General features: G+C 42.3%; 1 protein-coding gene across 3 annotated transcripts in view; it reads left to right on the forward strand.

The window, feature by feature from the left end:
- Nucleotides 1-716: 716 nt before the first annotated feature.
- The window catches only part of DSP (desmoplakin), a 50,939-nt gene continuing 26,315 nt past the window's right edge, over nt 717-25,340 (forward strand). For all 3 annotated transcript variants that reach the window (XM_030552365.1, XM_030552366.1, XM_030552367.1), the window contains exons 1-8: nt 717-1,407; nt 12,402-12,504; nt 14,549-14,697; nt 15,662-15,836; nt 20,719-20,847; nt 22,548-22,598; nt 23,458-23,619; nt 24,566-24,670. In XM_030552365.1, the coding sequence (XP_030408225.1) occupies nt 1,211-1,407; nt 12,402-12,504; nt 14,549-14,697; nt 15,662-15,836; nt 20,719-20,847; nt 22,548-22,598; nt 23,458-23,619; nt 24,566-24,670 (1,071 nt within the window). In that variant the 5' untranslated portion in view covers nt 717-1,210. The remainder of the gene's footprint in view (nt 1,408-12,401; nt 12,505-14,548; nt 14,698-15,661; nt 15,837-20,718; nt 20,848-22,547; nt 22,599-23,457; nt 23,620-24,565; nt 24,671-25,340) is intronic.

The following is a 25,340-nucleotide window of genomic DNA, read 5'->3' on the forward strand; positions in this document are numbered from 1 at the left end:
TCTGTGGCTGCCTATTTCTGCCTCAGAAGAGGGTGTGCCTATACCTCCGCCTTACGTCCCCGGATTGCTCCGGGGAAGCTACCAGTCCTCAGTCCCTCCCAGCAGGTCAGTTTGCAGCACTTATCTACAGCTGTGCCTCACCTGTGAATGCAAGGATGGGGGGAGAGGCCCTGCACGCTGTTGTGCAGCTAGCTCAGTGACCCTTAGACTGAAACCCCTTGGGGAGCAGGTCTCCGCTGTGTTTACACACGGTGGGCGTGAGCACGTAGGTACTACCCGCCCCAGAACCCCGCTGCTGATCGCAGGACAAGAGAGAAACACCATCCACAGAGACGCAAAGAACCAGCCGTGCCTCCAGAGTGTTAATAAAAACAGCCGCGCGCTTGCAAAAGCTCGCTGGGCTGGGGGGCTCTACAATGCGCTGCTGAGAACAGGGCGCCTCGCTTCCCTGGGAGCCTTCCCCCACGCGGGGACACTCCCCTGCACTGCTGCGGATCCTCGCCCTGCCTCCCGGTGGTGGGGCCGTTGTAAAGCAGGAACCCAGCAGGGGTGTGTGTGTGTGTTGGCCAGGGGCCCCGCGCGCCGAGAGCAAGCGCCTGGGCTGGGCTCAGGTGGGGGGCGGGAGTCAGACACAGGAGGCGAGGGTTGGGAGCGGCGGCAGCTCCACGCCCAGGCTTGTTGTTGTTTAAAAAAGCACCCAAAAGGTGTGGCTGCGCTTGTCCTCCGCCAGCAGGGAGGGACTGGATCTCCACCACCACTACCTGCAGCAGCCCGGCTTTCCTGCCACTGCTGCCCCAGCCTGGGCACCGCGGAGACAGACGCCTGCGCCCCTACCACGCTCGTTCCCGCTCTGCTTCGTTTTGTACCCGGTGCCATTTCTCCTGCTCCCCTCGCTACCTCTGCTTGGCAGGCCCCTCTCCTTCCCCTCCCGCCGAGGACAGCCGATCCGCTCCCCCCCTTTGCACACCTGTACTTTGCACCCTCTTCCATTCTGCACGCCTGCCCCCACTCCCCTGAACTCTCACCAGTCCCCTGCCTACCCTTCCTTTACAGACACTCCTGCTAGGGGCGCTGGCACTGCCCTCCTTCTCCTCCCCACCTGTCGCCCCTTGCAGCCCCGATCCCTGGGAGCCGGCCTGGCCGTGAATGACTCTGTCCTGATCGCTTTGTCCTCCCCGGTGCGTTCGCCGAGCCCCCGGCCGCCGCCGAGATGAGCATGAACGGCGAGTCCCACCCGCGGCTCAACACCTTGGCCCGGATGGTCAGAGCCGAATCCGGCCCGGATATGCGCTACGAAATGAACTCCCATATGGTGGGGGGCGGGGGTAGCAGCAGCAGCCATGCTACCCACAAAATGTACACCATCCAGAAAAACTATGTACAGGACTTCAGCTCGGAGGGATACGGGTGAGTGCAGCCGAACGGCGGGAGTCGGTCCCCCGACGGGATAGCGGGCAAAAAAAAGAAAACATTGATCGGCTGAGCGCTGGGGGGTCACACATGCAGTTGGGGGTGAGGTTGCGGCTCAGTCCGACTAGAGATCAGGCTCTGCAAATGAGTGGAGAAGCTGCAAAAATGCCTGTTCCTCTTTAGGTACTCTTGATGCAAAGGGGGAGGGGATGAGTTGTTCCACCCAAACTCCTTTCCAATGCAGTTGAGCCTTGTAGTTTGTAACTTACTGCTACTTTTGCATGCTGGTTTTCTACAGGCGATTCATTTCGCCTCAGTAGTTCCTTGTTTGTTTGGTACATTTGGGCAGGGAGAAGAGCGAATAAACACCCCCTGCAGGAAGAGGGACTTTTTATAAATTACTTATTCCATGTGCCGAACAAGATTTGTGTCCTGGACGTTTAACCTGTTAAAATATGAAATCTTTACCTTGCCAGTGGCTCTTTGATCTCTTTCCCTGGGAAATACAAGAACATTTATGGTTATCATGTCTGGCTCTGCAGGCTTTCTTTTTATTCTCCCTTGGAATGGAGATCTGGGCCTCTTCAGAAGCTGTTAAAGCTCTTTGCAGCTCATCTACGCCCATGGTATTTTGCTGTCTGTGAGCGAAGCAAAGCTAACCATAACACAAAGAAGGTTCAGCAGCATTTAGTCATCTCAAAATGGAATAAAAATAAAGGGAGCCATTGAAAGACTGTGCAAACCCCATAATAGGGGGGTGATTTTCTTGGGGGCTGCTGTTCAGCACCCTGGGAAGAGATCAAGTTGCCTTATTATCTTTGTTTCCGTTTGGATCCTTTTTTTTTTTAAATATAAGTTTACCAAATGCTGTTTATTGCTTATTGTTTAATGCTGTTTCTATAACAAAATCCGGCCTGAAATTGTGGGGTTCTAACTCTGAATTTGTATCCAGAGCAGGGATGTGGCAGGGTTGACAACTTGTGTAGAAGTTTCCAATTTCAACAGTATAAAGACTCCTGTAATGGCGTCGCTGTTGCTTATTAACGGGAGACATCCGTCATTGTTGCTCTTAGCATTCTGTCAGGTGCTTTAAAGAGTTAGGACAAGCAAATACAAGTGGATTGTCTAGGTGGACAAAAAGGGAACTAGTTTGGAGTTCACCTTTACTTTTCAAAACCCGGATCCACTTTTTGTCTCTGTGCAGCTTGTAATACACTACACTTTTGAAAACTGTTTGCATGTTGTGGTAATTCAGAATCTTTTAACTCCTTTCCCCCACCTGTCAAATTCTTTGAAGAAAATCCTTTAAAAATAAATCACTCTTAGTTGGCTCTGGGGTTGGTGGAGGTAGCCTAATAACAGAATATTTCCATAAACATTTCTGGTTTATTGTAACTGCTGTGAACCAGGTTTGAAGTCAACACAGAGATTAGTACTATTTACAGCTTATTTGATCAGATCTTGCTACCTTTCTAAGTAAGTTAATTTTTGTGAGTCCTTTGAGGGCAAGCAAAGAATAAGTTTAATTATTACTTGGATCACTTTTCTACTTCATATGGGGGCTCTCTCTGCAGGACTTAAGTACTAGTTAGAGCCACTACAATATGGCATAGTTAAAGCACGAAAATTCCCCTAGTGTAGATGCAATTATACCAGTATAAAAGTGCATATATCTGTATAGTCTGTTCCGATTTGTTGAAGTGAAATAAACTATGCTGATGCAAAGCACCTTATACTGATAAAGCTGCATGCATGTTAGGGCTTTTACTGTCATAACTATGAAACTGAAAAATTACAGCTCTTACTGACAATGTCATGCTAGTAAAACTTTTTACATGTAGGCCAGACCATAAATTGTGAAACCGCTTTTTATTAATTCTTGCATTTATTTTTAATCTCTGCCAGCCATTACATTCTAAGGCCATGATCCTGTAATATATTCCATCAGATAAGACCCCTGTACTCTCAAGAAGGATTTCTTTACATAGCTCAGATTGTGAGACTTGGTCCTAGATGTTTTACTGAAGACTTTGAGTAACATGGGGGGTAGAACTTGACCCTACCAAAGCCTTTTGGTTAGTGATTCACATGGCTGAAAAGTAGCATAAATATTTTACTTCAATCATACATTGATATTGCCTGCATGAAAGATAAACCACCTAAATCAAATTCTGCTCTCAATTACACTTTGGTAAATCTGGAGTGTCTCTATTAAAGTTATCATTGATTTAATCATGTCATTGACTTCAGCTGAGTTGCTTTGGCTACACAATGGTGTAACCTTGATTTAGAATAGAATTTGACCCTGTGATTTTTGTTGATGGCACATTGTCTCATTTCTTCCCAGGATTATGCTAAAGGAACTAGACATGTATAAACAATCAAGTACCTCCATAAAAGACATTTGGAAGTAAGGCTGCCCAAGCCACCACTTGCAACTCTGCTTAGGTACATATAATCCTTTATTAGTGGGCCCCACAACAGTAAACATTACATGTTTGTTTATTGTGAATTATGTGCCCAATCTTCTGGTTCTTAGTATACTTTATTTCTGATAAGGTGCCCTTATGTCATAATTTAAGATAATTAATTGTTATTACAAATCAATATATTATTATTACACATATTGTAATAATATAAATTATAATACCTAGTCATGTTTGAACTCTAAATTGCTGTAAAACTGTAATAATACAATGTTTTACCAGTGGTGTGTATGTAGCATCATTCAGCTGTGGAATCCTTTGATGGAGATCTCCTATCCTTTAACTCTGAGATGCATAGGCTGTGTTGCATTCTTAAGGCTTTATTCTGCCATCAAGAGCTCACCCACTAATCCAATTAATAACATTTAATATAAGTAATACATGTAAATTAATGGAAGAATACACTCCTCCTTTACTCTCTTCCGTCCTTTATGGGTTTTATCCCAGTGTAACTACGTTGGCTTCATTGGAGTTATTCCTAAAATTCTCCTGATTTGAACCAGAATAAGTGAGAGGAGATATGAGGTCCCTTTAATTTATTTTTGTTTAACACTTAATTTAATTTAGCTTTTCTTTATTTTTTAATAGTGGTATAAAAAGCATAGGCATAATTTATTTCAATTTGGACTTGATTGAGTATGCTGTTGTTAATGGTCTAGCATCAACATCCTTTCATTTCTTCTTGACAGCATATCCTTTGTTTTCATCTTTTTATTGATAATCTTGCCAGGAGTTCAGACTAAAAATCCTCTTGACTCCATTAGGAGCTCTCCCCATGGAACCCTAGTCCCATAGTTTTGGTCCCATTTTCATGAGATTTCGTGTCAAAACTTCACGCGAATGCAGGGGCGCTGGAACAGTTTATATAGTGGAGGTGCTGAGAACCATTGAACCAAACTGTAAACCCTGTATGTAATAGAAACCACTTCAAGCCAGCGTGTGTAGTAGCATCCCTACTTCCAGCGCCTAGGTGTGAATGGGAAATGAATGTTCTAAACAAAGAGATGAAATGCATTTGTCCAAAATGTTTGAAACGTTTCTCTTCAAAACATTGAACATCTTTCCCCCAGTCTGAGGAATAATTCTTTTGCAAAGGTTGATGTTTCTAAAATCAGTTAGGTGTTTAGCTGGGATGTGTCCAAAAGGTATAAGGACATTTTTATTACTGTATAACTAGAAAATAATTAGTGCCTGATCCTGCAGCTGTGCTGTTTGCAGAGCTCCCATTGAAATCGAAAGTTCTGCCTGTAGCAGGTCTGTAGAATCGGGGCCATAATCTATTCAATCAATCTTATAAATGGCATTCAGGCTGGCAGTTTGTATGCCAGATTTCAGGGGAGATGTTAAAGCTCCAAAACTGGGATATTTTTAAAATGCAAAAGCTACCCTACCTTAATCTTAAAATCAATAGGGTTAAATTTGGTTCCGGAACCTGCTGCTTTGAGGCCTACACACCTCCCCCTCGCATTGAGTAACATCTTACTCACAGCAGTGCGAGGCGCTCCCTACCCTTAGGGCTGAGTATGCTGTCTCTGCCGTATTCCCAGCTTCTGCTGGCCTGGGAACTTGGGATGAGCTTGACTCCTGAAAGTAGATACTGTTTGACAATGAATCTCACCAGTTGCCAGTTCACAGGCAATTGACTGTCTAACCCTTTGCTATCTAGAGATAAAATCCAATAAACTGTGAAGGGAAAAAAAGAGTCAAATTCTGCAATTTAACTTGTCATTTCTAAGATCAGAAAAAAGTTCAGTGTATAGCTACATAATGCTTGGCTGCAAATCCAAATTAACTTAAATACATGAGCTATTTTGAAATGTACTGTAGCTCCCACGCCCAGCAAACTGCAAGGGAGTGAGAAAGTCACATACCAGCTCTGAAGTAACTTGTAGGGTCTGGCAGAATAACAAACAGTAAACCCAGAAGAAAAGACTGGAGTTGCCTTTCTTCCTGCCTGTGGAGCATGGCTGTGGTTTACAGGGCATTGGCCAATGTGAATCCTCTTCACTGGCAAGATTGCTATGCCTTCACAGTCTCAAGCTGTGAGTGAGGAGGGCCCCTGCTGTGACCAGTAAAAAGATCAAAAGATAGAAAGCAAAGAACACAATCAGCTAACAAAGCTATTACTGTCTGTCTAAGTCAGCAAAAGAAGAAAATCCACAGCAAGAAACGGGGTGGGCAATTGGGAGTTGTTTGGGAAATAAGGAATAAAAATAGGTTGTCACTTTGATAACTTGCTCTTTACAGGAGAGTGGGTGAGACCACTTCCTTACAAGCTGTCTTCCTAGAAAAAAAACCTCTTTCAAATGATGTATGTAGTGTAGTTGTAGCCTTGTCAATCTCTCTTTCAAGTGAGGCTTCTGCTAGAAGAAATATATTTCCTGGATCTGCACACTAAGCTAGAGCCTTTGGGCCCAATTCCATATTCCTTGAGATTTAAGAATGGGAAAGACAAAGACAAAGACAAATGTTAGTGAAGCATATTAAACACGCTGTCTATCTGCTGAGTATAAGAAGATGTTGTTGTTCCTAAGGCTTAATCCTGTATGCTTTAACCTAAAGAAACTCCCACTGAAGTCAATGGGAGTTTTGCATATATACAGCCTGCAACATAGGTGATTTCCTGGCTCCATTGAAGTCAGTGGGTATTTTTCCATTGACTTCACTCGAACCAGGATTTCACCCAAGCCTTTCTCTATTACAGGATTAAAGGCTTGATCCAGCAAGGTACAGAGAGAGCCTACTGAGCTGTGCTCCCTCAACTTCTGTTGAGTGGAGGATGCTACTATCTCTCAGAAGGTGTTCAGCACCTCGCAAGATGAGTCCCTTTGGTGAGGCTTCAATATACAAAATTAGCACTTGTAACAAAAGTGATATATCAATAACTCAGTTACAACATTCCTGATTTTTCATGCATTCACCTAGGGAAACCTTGTTTTATGGTATTTTAATTTTTGGTTACATCTATTTAAATATTGTGACTAGATATGTTGCTACTTTTTTTACATGCTCTTCTTCAAAATATGTCTCATTTGTATTTTCCTGTGAGCATGTAAAATGTATAATATGCAGGTCACAGCTTTTGTTAGTATTTGATTGGAGTACTTTTGTGTCCAAGTTCAGGAACACCTGTGACTAGTAGGCAGCAAATATAAAGTTGTTTAGCAGTTGGTTAAACAAGGATGCATACAGCACTTGCTCTTGGAATTTAGAATCCAGTTCAGGTTTTTATTAACCACTGCTGAGTGAGCATATCAAGTAATGCCTTGATGAATCTGTTGCTTGTTCAGACAAGTTTGAGGGAATGAAAAAAAACATAATTTTTTTCCTCAAGTGTTGGCTTGTTGCATATGGCAATTGCTTGGGTCTTTGAACCTGAGCATAAAGATCATTTAAAAAACTTGTTTTAATTGTGAAAACAGGAAAAATTGTTTCTCTGGGGTGCTAACTCCTTCTTTAGGTGATGTTGGCCCTTTGATGTGTATCCTCTTGTACACACACAGGCCTTTTTGCATCCTTTCTGTGCTGCTCTCCAGGCATAAAGGGGCTGTAAAGCTGCCCTAAGGATTCTTCATGGTACCCACTAGTTTTGCCGAGGGCATCTGGCTGTGCACAAGCCCCACCCCACCCCACCTCTCTGCACTGCCTGCAGCGAGAGTGCTGCTATGCTCCAGTCGATATCCAGTTGGCGAAGTTAGATCAGCCCTAAGGCTGTGCCAGCTTACACTAGGACCGTACTTGTCTTCAGGAGTCCTGGGCCTCTGGGACTGCAAAAGTGCTATGTACTCCCCCTCCAGCTTTGCTCACCCCTTGGGTTCTGTACCGAGAACAACTCAGCTGGATTTGAGGATCAGGGCTTAAGTGTTAACAAAGGAGAAATCTCTTATTTTCAAAATATATAATGTAAGAAATCTTTAGACTATTTAAATGTTTCTAATAACGCTAGCAATGAGCAACATTGGGTGATAGAGAACAGGCGCAGAACTGCAAGCGAGTTCTTGCTTACTGCAGCTCTGTTGCTAATTCACTGTGTGGCCTTGGGAAAGTGTTTCTGTCTCATTTTAAAAGTAATGTTTTCTTGTTTTCCTCCCGTTGGAGTTGTGAGGATTGTTGCTAATTAATGATCATATATAGGCTTGGGTGTGGGACGTCCTGTACGTGTACATGTAAAAACATGGTTTAAAATCTAAGAATAATTAGTTCGGGCCAGATTGAGACCCACCCTTCTGTAGGCTGCTCATGAAATCTCCTGTTCCTGTACAAAGACTGATCACAACAGCAATCCCTGGGGAGCCGCATCCCTGCTCCCTCATGGAGAACCATGGACTGATGTAGCAGGGGAGTAACCTCCATCCTAAGGAATGGAGCAAAGTGCAAGCCTTCAGTGCACAAGGAGCAGAACTTGGAGAGATTCTGCCTCATTTCTCTTCCGGTGCTCCTCCTGGAGTGGTACATGCTGGACTTATTGAAAAATATACAACCCTACCCTATGTTTTAAAAGCTGCATCCCTGCCCCAAAGTTAAAGTGTTTTGACATATACACATACTTTTATATAAAAGCACAAAATGCTTCTTTACTGCTTTAGGATATTTTAATATCATGCTTTTAAAAGTCATGAATTAGCATCAGAATAAATATTCTTGTTTAAGACTTTGAGATGTAATAAAAAATATGGATTTATAAATCGTTCCAGACCTAAGGTATGATTCACCATTGCCGGACTCTGGTTTTATGCCAGTGTAATTCCATGGGTTTCCATTCACTTAAACAATGTAAAACTAGAATAATGTAACAGTGAATCAGGTCCCAAATGCATATTTAGTAAAAGTCAGTGCACTCTTGTTTTGGAAGTCCAGACAAAAGACCTGATCTCTGATTTTTTCCCTCTATCTAAATAGACAGGTTGTCTGATTTTGACAGAATCACTGGTTCTTCTAGACTAAATGAAAGAATGACTCCATGTGTGATAGGGACCATCTTCTTACTGTATGTGTGTACAATTCCTTGTGCAATGGGACCTTGATCCCTAACCAGGGACTCTGTGTGCTATCTCAGTACAAATAATAACAGTCCTTCAATTTCATATCCAGAAGTCAGTTTCATCTCAAACAATCTCAGAAGATGTGTGCGTCAGAGGGATGCGTCTGTAGCAGCTCATTTGGTTTGAATCACATCAGGGTTAACTAGATCCTACATCCTTGTGAAGAAAATAAATGGAGTTGTGTGCAGGGTGTATTGGCCATTTGGATGAGACTTTAAAAATCAAGGTTCTGTCTTCCATGCATGCATATTAAAGATGCCATATCACATTTTAGAAGAGTAGGATTTTGCCCTGATTTCTCTGGCCCAAGCTTCTCTTCCCAGCTGTTCATCCACTTGGCTGTTGTCTCCATCACAAGGTTAGCTATGTGATTGCTAGGCAGCATGGATTGGATTTTCAGAAGAATGCAGACTTGGGATTGGATTTTCAGAAGAATGTAGACTTGTCCTAACTGTTTCTATTGAAGTCAAGAGGAGTTTTACCATTGACTTCAATAGGAATAAACTCTTCTGGACTTCAGTAGGAACAAAGAGTTAGGCCATGGCTGATAGTTTTTGAAAATGCTACCCTGTATTGCTTATAAAATACCTTCCAGTTCTAGAGAGTGAAAAATATTATAGTGTATTAATGTAAGAGATTGCAACATGTTGGTGAAAAATCATAGTGATATTTAATCCTTGATATCATAGGAGGTGGTATATATTTCAACAACTGGTTAGATTTGTTTGCTGCCACTGTTTGTAGAGTTTGTGTCAATCAAAGTGTGTTTATGCATTATTAGCTAATAATTCATTTGAGAACTTGTTAGAAAGTTCACCTCCATATTCTTTTAGTTTTAAAATAGGAGGGACACTTTTGAATGTGAGTGCATGTTTGTGCAGATAAATCCTCTTCAAAGGCCAGCTCCTTGGCTAGTGTAAATCGGCATAGCTCCATTGACTTCCTGGAGCTACCCTGTCTTACACCAGCTGGGGCTTTGGCACCAAATAGCTACACCTGCCTGGTGATTCTAGGCAGAACCATTTGTTGCACTTCACCAAAGCAAAGTTTTTATTTGTGGAATTAGTTTGTCTAAATTTTTAAAGTGAAACTGATGCTGAAGTACAGAATCTTGTGGTTACACCTTTACTTTCAGATACAGGGAACTTTTCTCTAGTCAGTGCATGCCAGTTAATGCACACATGTGTAGACTTCCTGGATTTATCCTTGTTCTTCAGTCTTTTAAATTGTTGTAGTAGGTTAGTTTATTTGGAAAGGATTTTCTTTGTCACCTTTGGAGATTCTTAGACTGACATAATGGACCTTTTGGAATTTTCTTACATTCTTTGTGCCTTACCTCATTTGGTATGAATCAGCAGAGCTCAACTGAAGTCAATGAAGCTAATCTCATTTGTCCCAGCGGCAGATCTGGTCCCTTACATAAAACTCCTGTGAATATAAGGCATTTTACTTTCAGAGAGGGTACCTAAAAGATTAGTAGGCAAAAATACTGTTCTCATATGCTAGTAAAAAAAAATTTGAAAAATATAGGCCACTTAACAAGAATGCTCCCTTTTTATTTTTTTAATTTTATGAGTGCAAATAATTGCAGGTGCAATTGTTGTAATGTAGACTTTAGGTGCAGACAGATAGTTGTAGATCCGAAGACATCAGCTGAGCCCACAAAGAATCATGGGTGTAGAAAAGGAGCTTGGGTTAAAGTCAAGTCCGTACTGTTTGGCTTTTCTTCAATCTGGTTTCAAAATACCCAGGAGTACATATGGCCCAGATCCTGTGCTGCTGCCGAGGAGTGCATGCTACAGCTTGGAAAGTTAGCTTCATGTCACCTTTGTGCTTCTCCAGTCTTGGATTGTTCGTACTCCAGTTCTGGTCCCCTGGAATAACCTAAAGCAGCTTAGGCGCTGCTCTGAATTGTGCTAGCTGCCATTGGCTGTTCCAGCAGATGCTTATTGCTGGGGCACAGAGAAGTTCCAACCAGTCCTCCTTTGCTAGCTGCAGGGAGGAAGGTGCAATAGGAGGTGTTACACCAGCTCTTCACCACATAAGGATTTTCCTATACTAGAATGATTCTCCTGTGTCCAGCTATTCCAAAGGATTTAGTGCCTCTTTGTGCTGGTGGCACAAAGTGGGGGAGAATCCAGGCATGTATCTTTAGAGTTAGTATCTTAAGGCCTAGTTCTGAAAACCTGTTTTTATAGGGCCTAATCCAAAGTCCACTGAAGTCAATGGAAAAATTCCTGTTGACTTCAGAGGATGTTCTCACTCATTAGATGTCAGTGGAATTACTTGGGATAAAGATTTGGGTCTTTAGCAATTTGTAATGGGAAAATTCTATATACAGTGAGCATGGTACACAGAGAGCTGGGTTAGTACAGGAAGCGTATAAGTTTCTTACCGTCTTCTGGCAGTGGTTTATTTCTTTTTCAGTGGCAGGATGTGTTGGAAATACGAACCTAGGAACAGTCTGAGCTTGTCTGGAAGCTCTGATTCCATCTGCAAGGGGTGGTTTCCAGTTTGAAGCACTTCACCCATATTCAACTAGCAGTGCTTCGCTTTGGTGGCTGAATCCCAGGATAGGCAAATACTGGCAAAACAAACCTGCCCACGAGCACTATCTGGTCATGGGATCTGTAGGTGAATGGCAATATACAGTAGATCATATGCAAATAATCACCCAGAAAGGATTTCTGACCCATCTACTTAACTTGGGCACTCATATTTAGCACCTCAGATAAATCTAATAGCAGGTTTTTGCTTAGAGCCCTGACATTTTTTTATTACTATTATTATTATTTGGTAGAACAAGTGCTCATACAGTTCCCTTATTGTAATGCCTTTAAGACATTGTGCTAGGTTCAAATATTTCCTCTGATACAAGAATACTTTATGCATCTCATTATTACATTAAATTAAATTAGGACATATATCTTTCTTGCTCTAATATACACTGTTCCATAGGCTTGTGTATAAAGCCAGATCCTGCATTCCTTGTGCACTCCAAAGTTCAGGATCAGGCTCATAATGGATACGGATAGTATGCTACTATTTGGTATAGACTTTGAAGAATTTAAGGAATTTGTTACTCTTATATGATGGGTATGTTCCCCTGCTATGGTCACAGATCTATGCTAGAATAAGAACTTTCTCCTTTACCCGGTGCCAGCTTCTCCCTTCTGCTCGATCCTGCCTTGAAGTCATCATCAAGCCTATGCTTCTAGAGTTACAGCCTGTTCCCACGGAGATTGTTATGATGTTGCAGAGTCAGCATTCTAACTTCACTGCAGGATAAAATAGGAGGGGCAGGTGCAACATATCGATCTCTGGGAAGCCTGACTAAATTTATTATTTCATATCACTTAATTGTTGGGAATATGAATTTCTTACTTCCTTTGAAAATGTATTTAAATTAAAGCCTAATTCATGCTGCAAATTTCATTCTACTGTTCTTGTTTTTCCCTCCCAGTCAAAATGGTACCGGTACCATGTCAAGACGTCAGAACACCATTCAGGATCTTTTGCAGAATTGTGCGGATTGTCTGATGCGTGCTGAACTTATAGTGCAGCCTGTGAGTCCCCTTTATTTTGCTTATCCAAAATGAATATTAACACTGTAGGTAATTGTACTTCAGAACTTTCACACAATTAACTTTGGTTCAAAGTTGAAATCCCACTTTTCTTCTTCTCACTGATCCTTTCAGATGTTCTGCAAAGGAAAGCTTGCCTTTCCTCTGTTGGCCTGAAATACTATATATCCTTTTCACATCTTGCTCTTGAAACATGTATCTTTCACTTAGGATTGACTTTTCAGTGGAGCTGGTTGGAAAAAAATTAATTCCAAGATTTTCTGATTTAAGGAAAAGGAATATGCTTTCTGTGAAAACTGTCATGGAACATTAATCACACGGGCTCTAATTTTCAGTGTCAGACTGTGATCACTCTCAGTGCAAACCATCTCCATAAATGGCGTGGCCACTTATATGCGTCCCCAAACTTGGCTGTATTTGTTCAGAAAAGTGTTCTGAGCTGCAGTTGCCCTGAAATTGAACCAGCCCTGCACAAAACTGCTGTATCTTGGCTGGTAAGAAAGGGTATGAAACTAGGCTGAGGTCCCCTTAGGTGTCTCTTCTTAAATGTATCCATTCCAGTTCTGCTCTCAGCTCCCCCAGTGTAAATGCAGAGTTAGTCAATGGTGTACAGTGGAGTTATTCTGGATTTACACTGGAGTAACTGGGTTTGATCCTGCCAGGTGTTGAGCACCCTGAACTCTGATTGAGATCAAAGGGAATTCAGGATGCTGAGCACATGATGAGCTTGAGGTCACTGAAATCTGAATTAATTACATGCTCTGCAGAGATTGTGGGCTTAAAATTACATTTTAGGGCCCTCTGTGGGCTCCAGTCTCTTCCAGGAATGAACATTCTGGTTCAGAGTTTTGTTTCCTTTTCTGAGTTATTGCACGTGTGTGTCCATGCTTTTGGAAATGCCAGTGCCAAAGCAAATACTGTCTCTTTCACCTAATATTATTTCAGTGGTGTTAAAACAAAGAAGTGCTTCATTCTGGCTCTGGGCCACTTGTTGCACTATTTAATTTTTATTCTTTTGGGGCCAAAGAGTGTGAAGTCCATAAGAATTTTGCCTTCCCAAAGGTGGAGGGAGGAAAAAAATGCATGTTCGATTGTGACAGGTCCTGTGTAGGTGGACAAGTAGGGAGACAGGTCAGGCATTCTTTACCCCTTGTGCAGCGGATGTGTGCACTGTGATTCGTGACTCCGAGGTAGCAATTATCGCCAGCCTCCACAAGTTGGTAGGGAGGAATGTGAGAGGGGCTGGCCATGGCCTGTCCCTGCTCTATCCCAAGTTAATAGCACTAGCCCCATGCAGGGTGAATTCTGTGATTCTCAGAAGGTATTTTGCTTGAATCAGGACAATGTCTAGCAATTCCCATTGGGGCACAGCACTTACTTATTACTCCCTTGATTCCTGGGGTGAAATATTGGCTTCATTTAGGTAAATGGGAGTTTTGCCGTTGACTTCTACAGAGCTAGGATTTCATCTCTGGTGTTTATAAAGACCATAAGCATTCAAGTCTTTGCACTGAAATTGGCAATGGATTTAGGGGCAGTTCTTAACACAACAATGTGGGAAATGTGACCATTGTAGATAAGTGTAGAGACACTTTTCATTTTGAGGGTTAGTATGGTGGTCCCAATGCTGGATTCAAGGAAACTCAAGCTATGTGTACTAAGGAGCCTATTGTTGTTTTTTTGGAAGGATTTGATTTGTATCTATAGTGCTGACATTTTGGTATAGTGGGAAATAAAACAAAAGGAGAGACATTAATTATTATTTAAAAGTATAATCACAGAAGAGGAGATTCATAGGGAATTCTGAAAGTCACATTTCAAATCATATTTATTAATATTCATTTCTCATTTATTGATTGTTGACAGAACTGAAAGCAAAAAGAGTTTATCAGCTGTCTCCAAGTGCAGTGTGTCATACCTTTTAAATGTAATTGCTCCTGATAACAGATCAAAGCATTGTCTCTCTTTAAATAAATTACTGAGCTTGGATTTGTACAATTTATGATTTTTCTTCTCTTTCATTTAGGAATTGAAATATGGGGATGGCATTCAAATAAGCAGGAACAGAGAACTGGAAGAATGTTTTGCACAGGCTAATGAACATATGGATATCCTCGATGGACTGATCAGAGAGATGAGGCAAATGGGCCAGCCTTGTGATTTATATCAGAAAAGGTACTACCATTGGTGAATGACAAGAGGAATGTGCTCCCATAACACTGTAAACAAACAGCCTTCTCATTATGCCTTCAGAGCTTTAAAAAAAAACCAATCAGCAATTGGACAAATGATTGTGATCTTGTTTACCAAAGTGTAAATCTGGAGTAACTCCACTGAAGTCAGTGACATTATCCTGCTTTTATGCTGTAACTGAGATCAGAGTCTGATCCAGCATGCTGTCCTTATAGTGCGGAATCTTTGGCGGATATGAAAGTGCATACTGTTTTATTCCTCTCTGCATGTGAATTGTGTCACACCTTGTGCATATAAAGCTGGGGGGAAAACAAGCCACCTAAGATGTCGGAAAAGATAGCTTTCATGAGATTTGTGTACTGTGTACACAGGCATTTTTGCAGCAGAGGCCAGCAGAAATAATTACTTTCCATGTACGTATATGAGACTTACTGCTGTGTGTGAACACCACATGGGGATTTTTAGTGTGGAGCTTTAGCAGACAGGATGTAGCTCTTGTCTGTTTGACCTACAGTAATGATCCTTCATTTGAGGATTGGCAGGATTTCCTTCTGAACCTGTCATCCTCACTCCCATTCAGTCAGAATGAAGAAGGAATGATATCAGGGACTCTCCTCCTCACCAGACACAAATTTGCTGCCTCTGAAATGCTCACAGTTCCTGCTGCCAGAAAAACAAGCGATCAGAACATGGAACTAAACTCCAGTTCCCTTCATGCTTGTGCAGGGCAATACCACTCAGTGGGACTGGCAGCATTATACTTCTCATGAAGTCTCCTGTCTCAGTTGCTATTCTGAGATTTTTGTCAAGGTTCTATTCCTCAATCAGATCACTTGGGGGGTTTTCTTGCACACTTACTTGTTCTGTAGGAGATGTGAATTGCTTAATTTACATCTCTTTTGGGTATTTTCCTGGTTCATGCTAACTATTTCCCTTCCCTTTTCAGGCTTCTTCAGCTTCAAGAGCAAATGCGTGCCCTTTATAAAGCCATCACTGGGCCTCGCGTCCGGAGGGCCAGCTCTAAGGGTGGTGGCTGCTATTCCTCTCAGAGCGGCTCAGGCTGGGATGAGTACACCAAACGCATCACCAGTGAATGTTTGGCTTGGATGAGGCAGCAGAAGGTAAACCTATCCGAAGCACAAATAGGGTAGTCAAAAATGGTGCAGCAGTTAATCTCACTTCACACTCAGTGATGGTGTGGGAACCATCAGAACATATTTTAAAAAAGCTTGTGAGACAATGTTGTGTTGTCTCTTCTTTCTTTTTTTTTTTAATTGCAGTTCATTATATATATGTATTTTCACTGAAATAATGAACAGGATCCAGAACCCTATGTAACAGAGAAAAGGTGGCTCTCAGATAGACTCATAGACTCTAGGACTGGAAGGGACCTCGAGAGGTCATCGAGTCCAGTCCCCTGCCCTCATGGCAGGACCAAATACTGTCTAGACCATCCCTAATAGACATTTATCTAACCTACTCTTAAATATCTCCAGAGATGGAGATTCCACAACTTCCCTAGCAATTTATTCCAGTGTTTAACTACCCTGACAGTTAGGAACTATTTCCTAATGTCCAACCTAAATCTCCCTTGCTGCAGTTGAAGCCCATTGCTTCTTGTTCTATCATTGGAGGCTAAGGTGAACAAGTTTTCTCCCTCCTCCTGAAGACACCCTTTTAGATACCTGAAAACTGCTATCAGGTCCCCTCTCAGTCTTCTCTTTTCCAAACTAAACAAACCCAATTCCTTCAGCCTTCCTTCATAGGTCATGTTCTCAAGACCTTTAATCATTCTTGTTGCTCTTCTCTGGACCCTCTCCAATTTCTCCACATCTTTCTTGAAATGCGGTGCCCAGAACTGGACACAATACTCCAGTTGAGGCCTAACCAGCGCAGAGTAAAGCGGAAGAATGACTTCTCGTGTCTTTTTTACAACACACCTGTTAATGCATCCCAGAATCATGTTTGCTTTTTTTTGCAACAGTATCACACTGTTGACTCATATTAAGCTTGTGGTCTACTATGACCCCTAGATCTCTTTCTGCCATACTCCCTCCTAGACAGTCTCTTCCCATTCTGTATGTTTGAAACTGATTGTTCCTTCCTAGGTGGAGCACTTTGCATTTATCTTTATTGAACTTCATCCTGTTTACCTCAGACCATTTCTCCAATTTGTCCAGATCATTTTGAATTTTGACCCTGTCCTCCAAAGCAGTTGCAATCCCTCCCAGTTTGGTATCGTCCGCAAACTTAATAAGCATACTTTCTATGCCAACATCTAAATCGTTGATGAAGATATTGAACAGAACCGGTCCCAAAACAGACCCCTGCGGAACCCCACTTGTTAGTTTAACAAAGACTGTGACACAAAGAAATAATGAGCCATTTATTTTAGATTAGTGCTCAGCATTTGCACTATTCCTGCATGCCTGGCGTTTTGCCTTCACATATACCCTCTATGCCTTTGATTTATATTTACCAACTGCCCAGTTAAGACCATCTGCCATGGTTTTATCCTTTTGGCCAGTACACTGTGGCTAGTATCCCACTAGTCTAGGAAAGTAGCATTGCTGGTTAGAGGACTAAGCTTTCAAAAATGTTTCCCTACGTAGCAAAATTTCAGATGTGACAAATGTTCACGTGCACCGGCCGCTTGTGAAAAATTCACATTTGTCTGTGTACACAAGTTGCTGAAGACACTTGTTATAACCCAGTAGTCTGGTTCTGTGCTTATGAGGTGGTTACCCTATTTTTATGATTTGATCAATCCCTTGGAGTGCACCCATTATCTGGCTGGTGGGAAGTGTGGGAGAAAATGGCTGCAGTTGGAATTTGCACCAGTCCAGCCTTGAAATTTAAATTTCTATTATTATTTTTCCAAAACCAAGAACTGTTTAATCTGCTTTTATGATAATACTTACGGTTACAGCCCCATCTTCCTAGCTTCTGTTTACAGTATTTACCAGGTGGCTTTTTTGCAAACCACATGAGGAAAGATAAGCTCCTTGCACACTCCCTTCACACCTGTGTGAATACCAATCACTCTCCAGTGCTGTGGGTTCTGTCATAGCTCTAGTACACAAACTGAAGGATGTTGTAGGGGTGGGTGGTGAAGTGCAGATGCACCAGCATTGTGCCTGCAGAGGCCAGGAGTAGGTATGATTCCTCTAAACATGCTGAAGGAGGAGCACACTCACTGCTAGCCCTTGTTACAGTTTAGGAAATGGTGTATTTTGCACAGGGGGACTTTCAGCTACAAGCCAGTGTGAAGACCAGAGATCACCCACCAGCCATTGTACTTAACATGGGACATCCCATTCAGACAGGCCTATCTGTGCACAGGGAGCACAGACTTTCTGGCTGCATCCTGCAAAGAAGCTCTAGAGGAAAAAGAGGATTCACTCCCCATGCCAGTTCCCTTAGCTCACCTAGGCGGGGGGCAGCTACCATTTGGCCCCTTTGCACTTTTTTTGTTTGACAGTTCACATTAGTTTTGAACTCTTCCCCATTCCCTGTACTCCACAATACATACTGTATTTCACTCCCCCAGAGTCTAGGATCTATTATGCAGAGCCTGGCTCCAGGACCAAGGTAGTGTTTTCCCTTGTAATATGATACATGGGAAACCATTCACAGCAGCTGTTGCTTTCTGCCTCTGCTTTATTTTTCTTTCATGGTGGTTTGTTGATAGGAGAATCAGATGCTGAATATCCCAACTGAATTTCCATGGTGTATAGAGAGGCAGTGAGCTGGAATCCAGCTACCCCTTATTCACACAGTGGCAATCATCTAATGTTGCTGCTGCTTCAAACACTTTGGCCTTTAGCTGTAATGAAAAGGGTCAAAGTCCTGTGTGACTTATAGATGGACGACTGTATAAAATGGCTTCCTTTGTTGGAATCTTTCCATCTCTGCCTAACCATGGGTGTGGCTCTGGATAGCAGGTATTGTAGTAGTAGTTGTATTGCAAGGCTGAGTCATAGCGATTTGTTTTCAGGCTAATAATTACCTGATATGCTCTCAGCCCAAGAGCATATCAGGTAATTATTAGCCTGGGCATCTATGTGTATGCACAGACACCACATATATACATATCAGTCTCTTTCTCAGACTGAGATAATATCTGGTAATTATCAGCATGGAAACAATTCTTCATATCTAATATAGAAGAAGCCAAATATAAAAAAAAAAAAGGATTTGGCTGTGTTTTTATAGTTGGCGGCATAATGATTTTGATCATCCTTATAATGGATTTAATGGACTTCGATATTTAAAAATATTAAAACAAGGAATTGTGATCCTTGACAGCTATTGCTCGGATTCATTGTAACTTTTTCAAAGAACGTTTCTAGAGATTTTCCCTTGACATAGCAAGGCATCCCAAATAGAAATGTTACCAACTGGTAGGGCCTTACCAAATTCACAGCCATGAAAAATGCGTCACAGATTGTGAAATCTGGTCTTTTGTGTGCTTTTATCCTATATTTTACAGATTTCATGAGGAGACCAGCATTTCTCAAATTGGGGGTCCTGACCCAAAAGGGAGTTTGGTGTGTATGAGTGGTGGTGGTGTGTGTGTGTGTGTGTGTGTGTGTAAGGGGAGTCACGGTATTGCTATCCTTGCTTCTGTGCTGCCTTCAAAGGTGGGCAAATGGAGAGTGGCATCTGTTGACCGGGAACCCAGCTCTAAAGGCAGCACCCCACCAGCAGCAGTGCAGAAGTCAGGGTGGCAATACCATATCATGCCATCCTTACTTCCGTGCTGCTGCCTTCAGAGCTGGGCGGCCAGAGTGGCGCCTGCTGACTAAGAGCCCAACTCTGCAGGCAGCAGTGCAGAAGTAAGGATGACGATTCCATATTAGGCCATCTTTACTTCTGTGCTGCTGCTGACAGTGGCTCTGCCTTCAGAGCTGGGCTCCTGGCCAGCAGCCACTGCTCTCCAGCCACCCAGCTCTGAAGGCAGCGCTGTCGTCAGCAGCAGTGCAGAAGTAACGGTAGCAATACTGCAACGCCCGCCCTACAATAATCTTGTGACCTCCCCTCCCCCCACAACTCCTTTTTGGGTCAGGACCCCTACAATTACACCATGAAATTTCAGATTTAAATAGCTGAAATAATGAAATTTATGATTTTTTAAATCCTGTGACTGTGAAATTGACCAAAATGAACTGTGAATTTGGTAGAGCTCTATCAATAAGCCACTCTGTCTTGAATAGTCCCTTACCATATGTGCTAACTGCTTATACTAAACAATTGGTTCCACTTCATGTTTGCTGTGACACTAGGAGTACCTTTCCCAGACCCGAAAAAGAGCTCTGTGTGGCTGAGAAGCTTGTCTCTTTCACCAACAGAAGTTGGTCCAATAAAAGATATAATTCATCCACCTTGTGTCTCTAATATTCTGGGACCAATACAACTACAACTGCATATACCAATAGGCCGGACAAACAGTGTGTCCCAGAGTCATTCTGGTCTAAATAATATAGTCCAAATTTTGCTCTTAGATATACCTGTGCTGCCCCCTATTGAAGTCTGTAAGTTACTGTAATTTATTTTGATGGAAATGTAATGTGTAACTGAGAGTAGAATTTTGCTGTGTGTGTTTTCACAAGCTACATGAGTCTCATAGAGTCATAGGGCCAGATTCTGTTTCCAGAGACATCAGAGCAGCTCCTGTGATGTCAGTTAAGTTACACGGGGGAACATAAAGGAATAGTTTAGCTCAGACCCACTAGAGATTAAAATATACCTTATCTAGTCCAATTTTAAGTGACTCAAGTGATGATTCCTCAGCCACTATGTTAGGAGCCTGTTACACCATCTAATAAAAATCTCACTTTTAGGAAACTTTTTAACTCCTATTCTGATCTTCCCATTGCTCAGCTGTATACCTTACCTCCTAGAGACAGATTTCCCTGTGTGTGTGTTTCCCTGATGCTTTGTTTTGGATAATATGTGCCTTATTGCAAACAAAGAGACATGTGCTTTCCCTTTTTTCTATAGTCTGAAATGGAGTTAGTGAAATGGGGTTTTGACGCAGCAGCTATTGAGCAACAAATTAATGACCACAGGAGATTTCACAATGCCATCGGGGACTATCGCTGGCACCTGGACAAAGTGAAAACAGATCTGGTAATCTACTTTCTCCACCCTTCTAAGTTCATATCCACAGGCTGCTAAAATGACTGCAGCAGTGAGGATAGCCAGGTGTCTTCTGGTCAAAAGGTCTGGCTGTCAAGATTGCAGCAGCTTTAGGCCCAGATGCTTGTAATACATCCTGCCCTCTTTGCTGTCCCCTTCTTTTTCCAATATTTCCATGAAAATAATGATAATATCGAGCAATGATGTGGAATTTCATAATTTTGTACAAATCTTAACAAATGAATCCTCACAACTCTTCAGGGGATAGGTAGTTGTTCCTATTTTATGGCTAGGGGAGTCTGATACACAGAGATTAAGGGCTAGATTGTGCCCTGTAAATTCAGCCCTGAGCAAGGGGTGCTGTGAAGACAGCTCCACCCCAGGAGCAGACCAGGCAGGTATTTTGTCTGACCTCTCTGAGGCATGACACCTTCCCTGTTCCCCTTTGGTTCTAGGGTGGGGAATGGGCCAGGCCTTTAAAAGGTGCTGCTTGCATCCCCCTGGTACTTGGCCAGCAAGTGGGAGGAATGGGGGAGTCAAAGCTCCACCTTCTTTATTCCTTTCCCATGCACTTGGTCACATGGGAGCTCAAAGGCTGTGTGCTACAGACCTGGAGCCAAGACCTAAGTATGTCTGTCTTGGCCAAGCAGAAGGGAGTGGAGGAGCATACTCCTTTTTACACCCCTGCTTGGACAAGTAAGAAGGGGCACAATCTAACCCTAAGTGATTTACCTGACGTTATGCAAGGAGTCAGAGGCAGACCTGAGATTAAAACCAAGAACTTCCAGCTCCATGCTCAAACCACTAGATCATGCTGTCTCTGGGTATATGTCTACAGTGCACACTGTTTACAGTGGTGTGTAAAGTACATACATTGCACTCTTCCCTAGCATGAATGTAAATAGCAGCATTGATTGCGAGGTAAAGAAAGATACACCTGCACCTTTGGGTATATACCCTGCACAGCTATTTATACACCTAAGCAATTCCGCCCCCATCTACACTGCTATTTTTAGCAATGTAGTGCCCCACTACCTCCTTACTACTAGAGCCTTGTCCTGTTACTGGATGCTACCTAGCTTTCCCCAGCTACCTCCCCAGTGCCAGTGCCTTTCACTGATGTGTATAGCTACACGCTGCAGCGTGGATGCAACTTGCTTTTCATTGCAGCATGTAGCTAGACATACCCTACATGCTGCTGCCAGTGGTGTGGTGTGTAGACATAGTGTTGTGGAATTTGTAAGGCCATCCACTAGTTCTAAAAATGTGTCAGTTCCATGTAATTGCACAGGACACCCACTTTCAGGAGTAGTTCAGTGAATTGCAGAGATTATGTACATACCAAGCAGCAATAGGGAGATTGCTCATCCAACGCATGGTCAGACTGTCCTGGTGCTGCCCAAGGGGTGCTGGAGCTCTGCACCACCCCTTGCGGAAGGTTTTTCCAAAGTGTGCAGTCTGCGTCTAAGTTAATTGGGTCACAACAGAAATATGAGCGGACAACTGAGTCTATCTGATATCGATTCATGAGACAGAGTGTGATTTCATTCAGCCCTAATAGCGATCTGTTTTAGGATTGTCTGTGGCACCCATCGCTATAGTATGTAAGCATCCTAGAGTATGCACAGTTCTCTCATCACTAGGTTTGTCAGTATGCAAAGCACAGTAAATAATTATTGTCTTTATTTCAGCGTGAGAAGGCTGCAGTTCATCAGCTAGAAGAAGAATATGAAACTCTGCTGGTAAGCACAACATTTGTTTACCTCTGACGTGATTGGAATGTGTGCTCTGTTTGATTTAATTGCTTACAGTTGATACAATAAGGATAAAATAGCCTCCTGTGCAGAGACCCAGCACACAGCTTGTGCACCTTGCCAGTCCCACTTCAGCCCAATCTGCACAGGGGTGAATTTCACCCCTCACTGTTTAAGAGGCAGGTTGGATTTTAAAACATAGATACCGACAGTGTCTATTTCACACTTTTGTGCCGTATTCTTTTAGCATCTTTTGACCTGCAGTCCACTTCCAAGGGTCTGTTCTGCTGTTGGCATATGAACATAACTCCCACTAGCTGTATTGGGACTTAGCAGGGGCAGCAGGAAAACTGACCCCTTCATTTTTAGTCTCCCTTTTATTTTTATTTTTGGTATCTTTCTTGCCTCTGAGATTCACTCCCTACTATTTGCTGCAGTGGTTCCTGAAGTTCACTACTCTCTGATCTACAGCAGATTTGTCCCTTGCTGGGCTCTGCTAATGGTTGTACCAATAACAATCGCACATTGTGTTTCTCTTTAGATCAGGTGAGACTTTCTTGAACTATTTCCTCCTTTTGGAAGTAAATAGATGCACCTCTTTAACACCCCAAACTCACTCAACAAAACACATACAAATACTGAGTCATGCAGTTCTATTTATGCTTGAACCGAATGTTTTCAGAGGCTGATGACTTCTGGATCCCACTACTTAATAAATCCAGACACTTTGTCTATTTTCAACAGTTGTCTTGCAACATTTTTTTTGTATTAATTTTAAAAGAAGGTGTATTTTGTGATTCTGATTTTTTTTTTTACCTTTTTGTTTTATTGTTTTTTTTCCTTATAGAGATCCTCCTTTGAGAGAATGGATCAACTGCGTCAGTTTCAGAACCTCATCCAAGCCACTAGCAGAGAGATCATGTGGATCAATGACTGTGAGGAAGAGGAGCTTCTGTATGACTGGAGTGACAGGAACACAGATATTGCCAGGAAGCAGGAGGCCTTTTCTGTAAGTTAGAGCCAAAAACAACCTCCCTGTGGACTTTCATAATAAATCCTGATGATGGGGGCACTGCACTGCTCAGGAGACTAGTACTGTCTGAATTCCTTCACTTTCCAGGTTGCTAGTTTGTATCTACGTGTGTCGGGTATTTGAATCAGGATTGGATGCCTTTTTAAAGCTAGGCTGTAGCTAAACTAGAAGTCATGGGCTTGCTGCAGGAATCGCTGGTAGATATTCTATACCCTATCAGACTGGATAGCCATAACGGTCTTTTCTGGCTTTAAAATCTGTGACTCTCTGGTGCCCTTTGTGATATGGCTTGGTGACCCCAGGCCAGTTCCTTGTGGACTGATAGCCACTATTTCCATTAGCACTTCTGTTGGCAAACTGTGCAGAGACCAACGATCACATGGACATAGAGAAGAAACTACTGTCTCACCTCTATTGATTGTCTCTTGGCACACAGGTAGTGTTGGAAAGATGCTGCATCTAGACAGTGAAGGACGCAGGCAGCTACAATACAAGCTTTCTTTCCCAAGCACCATATTCATTTAAAGAAGAAAACAAAGTTTACAGTCCTGAGCAGATACTTTTTTAGTCATGTTACGTTAGATTTTGCAAGGTGCTGCAAATTTTCCTTTGATCACTGCACATAGACAGTAAGAGCTAGAAGGTGGCTTTGTTGCACTGCAGAGGGAGCAGTGCAGAGCTGTACATCCCCAGGAGAAGCACTGGAGAGGTTGTTCTTTTAACACTTTTTTTTTAATGGACTATATTAATATATCACTTTGAATACATTACATATAATTTAATTTTTATATGCTAGTAGGTTTCTGCAGTACTTTTTCAGCCTTTAACCTTTTTTTTGGAAACTCTTATTAAACAAGATAAGGACATGTGATTGTTAATTTGCCTGTGAAGTGTTGTTTAATGCTGTGCTTTGAATTCACAGAAACGCATGAGCCAGCTGGAACTTAAAGAAAAAGACCTCAACAAACTTAAGCAAGAAAGTGACCAACTAGTGCTCAATCAGCACCCTGCTTCTGACAAAATTGAGGTAGGTTAGGCTGTCTGGGATTAAGCCCAATCCCATAGCTCTTCTGTGAGTGAAATTCCCAGTGAAGTGGAAGGTCTGTAAATTAAATTCCATATTTGTATGGCAGCTCTGGGGAGACCCGTTTGTTGGCAAAACTGATTGCTTTCCTAAAGGGGGGCGGGAGGAGAGAGAGTGTGTGTGTGTGTTTAGAAAATTCATGGTTGGTCTTAAGGCAATATTTAGATGTATCCTGAATTCCTTCATCTCACGTTGATTGATTTATATGAGACATAGTTAATTGTAGCTAGGCATCTCATTCTTGTTGCTCTAATTGTTTAGCTGTCCAGGTTTTGAAGGTAGCCACACCTTTCATTGAGGGATCGTTGAATCTGACTGTAAGCACTTTCTCCAACTGAAATCTAGAATGTAAATCAGTAGGTAGGCCAGGAAATTTTGTTTTTTCACAGATTGGAATACGTTGTTTTGTCTTATCTAACATTTAAAGAGACTCCATCAATTTGAAAATAACATTTCTGTCTGAAAACATTAGAACTACTAAAGTTACAAGTAACACCTAAGAACACTGTAACTGAAAAGTTACTGGGGAAAAAAAGATTTTCCTTTATTTTTCTGATTATCAAATGCATGGAGTAAGCAGTCCTTTATAGAGAGGAAATGGTGAATATTGACT

The sequence above is a fragment of the Gopherus evgoodei genome, chromosome 2 (genome assembly GCF_007399415.2).
Source record: "Gopherus evgoodei ecotype Sinaloan lineage chromosome 2, rGopEvg1_v1.p, whole genome shotgun sequence".
Lineage (NCBI taxonomy): Eukaryota > Metazoa > Chordata > Testudines > Testudinidae > Gopherus > Gopherus evgoodei.